Raw genomic sequence first — 6,067 nt, forward strand, 5'->3', positions numbered from 1 at the left:
CGCTCCTACTAAATCTCGAATGCATGCGGCGCTCTGCCTACTTATGTAACAGACACGATTTGCGATGCAATAACTCAATTTGCTTCTGGGCCATTTCGCAGCAGACGCTTGCGTCTTTATTTATGGCAAATCATAAACGTAAACATGAAATAACTCAATTGAGTGTAAGTTTACAGCCTCGTTACACTCCCCCCACTCCAAATATATTTTGGAAATTCATCTCTGCTCCAGAGAAAAACTAAAGAAAAAGAAAAAGTCAAGCAAAAATGAAATCATTGCTTGGGAGGGTTGAGATAGTTGTAGTTCAGGATGTACTCAGGGTAGACGTCATTCTCGCTCCTGTCCAGCTCGACCGGCAGCACGATCACCCTGGCGGCCACCATGTAGACGTCTTCCTCGGTCTCTGGCCGGTGGGCGTGCGCCTCCTTCGGGGTTGGGTAGGCGTCCAGGTCGTCCGTCAGGTGCCTCGAGTCGAAGCCATGCTTGCACAGAAGCTTCAGATGATCACTCTTCACGCAGAAGAACCTGACCACCTCGGCCAGCAGCATCGAGCCGGCCTGCATCTGCTCCTTCTGGCTCAGGTACGCACCAAAAAGGTACAGGTTTTGCAGACGGGCAGCCTGGTGGTCAATTTCAGGTTTTTGAACAATTTTAAAAGATTAATAATGGGGATTTATGATTATGAGTCGCGCTTCAAGCGTTTGAAGCTTTAAAAACGTCATTTTTTACGATCTAAATTGCTGCATTGATTTAATTAAATAAAATTATTGCCTAAAAACGTCCAGAAAAGACGCTAAACTAAGATTTTCAAGTCCTTATCGTCTATAAAATTGTTTTGCAACGTACACTTAAAATCCTGAAATTGGAATCATTCATCTGGTGCTGCAGGCTTGCAAGCTCGAGTCCAGCTGGGTCGAGCACGAAGAGTTGATACTCCAAGTGGCGAAAGTAAGCGTGCCTCGGCTCCTGCCAGGAAGTCGGCGTGCACAAAGCCACCAGCGACACGTACTCATCCGTGCTGAATAAGAGAAAGAATGGCAGGGATTGAGAGTGAGAGAAACTCAAATATTTGCACACTAGCGGGAAGATAGATAGCATCGTTGGGTCGAGGGAATTGAGCAAAGCGGGATCGATGGACGAGCCAAAGTCTCATATAAGTCGGAAACTTATTAGAATTGCGGCTCCTGCGCCAGCCAAGGGAAAATAAGGATTATGTAATGACGCATAAAAGGGAAAAATAATGCCTAGTCGAAATTCCCTTTTGGATCAATGGGCCGAGACCAATTAGAGGTTTATTTCCCTTAAAATCATTTAGACCACAAGTTTTTTCATAACTGTGTTTTGGATTTAAAAAAAATATAGAAGAGATAAATAATAAAAAGGCAAAATAAGAAAGTTAATTAAAAGAATGAGTAAAACGCACGGTTTGTGCAGTGAATACTGCCATTTTTTAATAAACAATCTTAAAGACCCATTTAAGCAACATTTAATATATGTTCCTATCGATTCCTGAAGGTCGAAATGGTGGGGTAAATAATTTTTCGAGTTACATGCGAGCAGAAGCGCAAAGCACAACGCACGTTGCTTTAGCGCGCATAACGTATGAACCGTTTTGGTCGCTACTGCGCAAACGTCACCTCTCTGACGTCGCAGCTGCCAATACTTTGCCTCTGAGAGGGGGTGACGCTTGCGCAGAAGACACCAAACGGTTCAAGCGTTGCGCGTGCCAAAGCAACGTGTGCTTTACTTTGCGCCTCAACAAAAATAGCATTTCGACCCTGAAGGAATCAATTGAGTTATATTACGAAGATGGGGTTTCAGTGTACCTTAGATGCCATGCAAAATAAATCGTACCGGCATTCCTCCAAGTCAGGTGTGTCGTAGGCCTCGAGAGAAACGTCGGGCTTTTCAGCATTCCTGGTGAAGTACTGGCAGTGCGACTTCCTGCAGAACATGTTGTTGTTGAAGACCTGCCGGTAGAGGCGCTGCCTGTAGGCGATGCTGCCGATGCGCGTCTTCTTCTTGTGCAGACCCATCTTGGTCTTGTGCCACAGACACGCCTTGATTTTGTACACGAACTGCAGCTTGTGGCCCTTGGCCTGCAGCTTCTTGCTGCTGCGCTGCCGGTCCGTCTCGTAGGTGCAGAAGGCGCGCAAGCCTGGCCGAAGCGGCGGGTCTCCCTTGGCCGTCCGCCGGTAGTACCTCGTTGTCACGGTCGGACGATCCTGCCATCTGGCTGCCTGCTCACCGTGCCACGAGCCACCCTGACCAAAATGTTTATTTACGAATCGTATTTTATTAATTAAATTCTTTTTTTAATTATTTATTTTCATTTTAACCTGTTTATCATGGTATTTCAAACACGTGACAGTATTTCTCCACGTCAAAATAAGTTGCAAATCATTCGTGCCGCGGCAAATTGGCCATCTCTGGCCCCGCCCACTTATGTATCTCTGCATCGCGCGCATGAGTCAGCTGATCAGAGTGAAGTTAGCTCTAGGCGATAGTACTCGGACAGGTCTACCAACTAACTCGTTGCGCGATGCAGAGGGAAATTAAAGTGGGCGGGGGCGAGATATGGGCCAATTTTCCGCGACACGACTGTAAAGATCGTCTTAAACGAAGTTTCTAAGCACACCAATCGATTCTTGAGGGAAAAAAGCGGATGTTTTTTTCGACCAAAAAGACCAGCGCGACGTGCCAACTTTTTTCCCGCCAAAACATTATGAATGCGAGAAGTGCGCATGCGTCAGAACTGGTTTGAGCACTTGCAGAGACCGCGCCTGTACGAATTACTTCTTTGAAAGATCCGCCCAGTCACTTCTCGCTTTCATATAGTTTTGGAGGGAAAAAAGTTCTACTTGTGCTACACAACTGTTGCTCAAAAACTTCATCAAAATAGTCATTTATTAATTATTTTGTCTCAGGAATATTTCTCTCCAAGCGTTTCTGATCAATTTTGGACCAGCAGTTAATTAAGTTTTGCTTTTCGTAAAAAAATAACAAAAATAATTTGAAAGAAGCAATGGCAAATTTAGCTTAAAATTAATAAAAATAAATCCACCCTCTTACATTATATACGCAGCTGCTTTCGTTTGCCAAAGTTAAATAGCCAACCAGCTACCCTACAAGTTTACACTTTGCCCAGCCACCGCAGAGTCGTCCGAAACTCGACTCCAGCACTAGAGAAGGTAAAGTGCGTACTCGAGATAAATTGTTTTGCATTTGCGCCTCCCTCCCTCCACAAAATGCGAACCGAAATCTTGCAATCAATTTAATTTCCTTGCCTAGCAGCGGTTTTAAGGTGTCAAATCAATTTTTTGGTGGGCATAAACAGAAAAATAGTGCAAATTTAATTTATCTGATGCTTACATGGCCCCAATTTTGTGGATGGAGCAATAAATTATTTCCTTACCGCATGCTGATCAGGAAAGTGGTAGTCGTCTTGGTGGAAAGGGCTCCACAAAGGCGGCGCGTGCCAGTCAGGCGCGTAATTCATGTTCATCATGAGCGGCTGCGGCGGCGGCACATCCAGACGGTCAAAGACGGAGCGAGGAGGGTTCCACTTGTTTTGTTGTTTGTTCTGCTCAAACTGGTTCATTGGCTTGGCTGCAATATGTATATAAAATAAACACGGAACCATTTGTTTAATTTTTACATAATTAATAAATAACACCTCTTCTTGTGAGGCCTCTTTGCGGTGGCGGAGCAATTTGTTGCCGCCCTGCTGGTGGTTGATAGCGAAATTTCCGCTTTTTCTTCTGCGGCTGCGGCTGGAAGGGTTGCTCGCCGCCATAGAATCCATCGTCTTGGAAGTGCTGCTGATGCTGAGGGATTGGAGCGGTGTGGTACATATGCTGCAGCCTCAAGCGAGCCCTGCCCTTGGAACTTGAGGCTCTTGGTGATGGTTCTCTGTCATACGACATGCTGCAGTTGTTGTTGTTGAATTGATACTGGCCATCTGGGCGGACCGTCCAGCCCGGCGCCCACGACGGGTTTTCCGGGTCACAATAGTTTTGAAACAAACCGTTCATCCTGATTTCCTCTGGATTACATAGTATTATTTAATATATAAAATAATATGTATGTATTGCACAAACATAAATAATGGAAAAACATTCTGCAAAATGATCCTTTTTAACTTACCTTTGTGGACCGGAAGAGCGATTAAATGCTTGAGTTTTGATTTAATTTCCCGAATTTTCGTTCCGGCACAGCCAGGGCACAGCTGCCAGAGGCCTGTGTTGCCGGTTGGCAGCCAATCACAATCAGATTGCAAGCAAAACAAAGAACGCAAAAGAACGGTCAGTGGTCAGTCAATCAGTGGCGGAATGTGCGAGTGGCGGCAACGTTAAAATCGGTCAAGAATTTTTACGATTTTTGCGGCAAGAATTTCGTCTACTCATCTACTCAGGTATGTATATACTATACGTGATTACGTGTTGATCCAGTTCTTTATGAAATCATGCAAAGGAGCATAATTTTTTTCCCTGAAAGAATTAAAATTTCGTCAGTCAATCCAAAAGACAGCGCCTCAAGCGTCTAGCGGCGGGTGCGACAGTGAGAAACTCACACCGCCCGCTATGACTGCTATGAGCAGATAAGTGGCCGCATTCTTGCGACCTCCGACAAGTTCTCGCACTCGCACTTCAGCAGCAGCCAGCATGCCGATGCAAGTTATGCATGCTCTCTTTTCCCTTTTGTCCTGCCGCGTCGAAATCTTGCATAAGCAACGCGACTTACAAGAAAAAATTGCCTCTTGAATGATTATAATATTGGTGCAGACGCAGGCAGTCAGGCACTCGCCTGTTGGATTTAGAATATTTATCTTTTTACTACTCGGCGCGTGGCACTCGTCTCTACTGACTTGTGCGACCCATTCAAATGCAAAAGAATCCCGTCCTCTGTCGTGTGCTCTCGTTTTTAGAAGCACAAAGCTGGAAAGGCAAGCTAATCTGAGAGTGTACATTTATCCACACAACTCGCGAAACGCCCAAAGCGTATTTTTTGGATTTTTTGCATACACGCCACGCGCGCACACACGACACGGCTCCAATTAATTTGTTCCCCGCTGAGTGAGCCGGGAGCAACTTGATGCCAAATTTGGCAAAAAGCAACAATGACCGACTCCACATAATAATGCTTTTTTGCGGTCTCAAAGCAGGAAAATGGGGGAATGGCAAGTTATAATAAAATGTTTCTCGAAGCGGAAAAATCGGAAAAATGGACAAGGGCAAGCTTAGACACCCAGAGAACTGTTGGCGTTGACTCGCAAAGAAAACACAATTCAATTTTTTTACTTAAATTTCTTAGATTTTTGGAATAAATTGTAGGAAGATTGAAGTGAAAATAAAAATCACTTTTACCTTATATGCACTGAAAATTTGGAAACAGTTAAAATTCACCCAATTTACCGTTTATTATATTTTTTACCTTATTTCTCTTCAATATAAATTGAACCCATCATTATTCTTTTATTTTCTAAATAATGATCCAGGTTTTCTACATTAATTAGATGAACGGGGAAAAAAAAAGATTTTTCCGCATGGCAATAATAATTGCAAAGCTGAGCTGATCGGCTGCACTGGCCTCGAAATTAAAGAGCTGGATGGCTCTCATTGAGAGGCAATATTGATTAATATCAATGCCAGCTCAGCGCGTCCCACTTTTCATTGTAGCTTCGTCGCGTGTGCATAGGGGTGCAAAAAAGTGCCGGCGGCGGCATTAATTTGCATTTTGCAACAAGCAGCAAAGCCCTTGATGCAATTATATCCATTTGTGCATAATTTCCACCTCGTCAGCAGCAGCAGCAGCAGCGGTGGCAAAAGCAACGTTTCTATTTAAAAGAAAACTTATTCTTGCAAGTGTCAAGTCGAGGCAAAAGCTTACGATTTAATTACTTCTGCTTCGTTTTTTATCATTAATTTAAAACAAGTTTCCACTCTTCAACTGCGTCTTTTTCCTGACGTGAGAAAAGACAAAGCAGAGTTGAGCAATAGCGCTCAAGTTGTTTGAAAGAAAGCCAACAGATTGCGTTTGGTCTTTTGAAAGGTGCTTCAAACAGAGC

At 44.1% G+C, this 6,067-nt stretch overlaps 1 protein-coding gene across 1 annotated transcript; it reads right to left on the bottom strand.

Annotated features, from left to right (window-relative positions):
• Window positions 1-93: 93 nt before the first annotated feature.
• LOC135943043 (uncharacterized) lies at window positions 94-4,212 on the bottom strand. The gene is made up of 6 exons (XM_065489431.1): window positions 4,147-4,212; window positions 3,677-4,045; window positions 3,416-3,609; window positions 1,855-2,264; window positions 847-1,018; window positions 94-620 (listed from the first exon to the last, which is right to left on the bottom strand). The coding sequence occupies exons 2-6, from the start codon at window positions 4,032-4,034 to the stop codon at window positions 273-275; spliced, it is 1,482 nt and encodes a 493-aa protein (XP_065345503.1). The 5' UTR covers window positions 4,035-4,045; window positions 4,147-4,212; the 3' UTR covers window positions 94-272.
• Window positions 4,213-6,067: the final 1,855 nt, after the last annotated feature.

This window comes from Cloeon dipterum, chromosome 4 (assembly GCF_949628265.1).
Source record: "Cloeon dipterum chromosome 4, ieCloDipt1.1, whole genome shotgun sequence".
NCBI classification, from domain to species: Eukaryota; Metazoa; Arthropoda; class Insecta; order Ephemeroptera; family Baetidae; genus Cloeon; species Cloeon dipterum.

Coding starts and splice junctions, on each gene's coding strand:
- LOC135943043 (XM_065489431.1), bottom strand. CDS start 4,034: ATGAACGGTTTGTTTCAAAACTATTGTGACCCGGAAAACCCGTCGTGG. Junction 3,610..3,676: donor AAGAGGCCTCACAAGAAGAG/GTGTTATTTATT, acceptor TACATATTGCAG/CCAAGCCAATGAACCAGTTT. Junction 1,019..1,854: donor CCTGACTTGGAGGAATGCCG/GTACGATTTATT, acceptor TCTCTTATTCAG/CACGGATGAGTACGTGTCGC.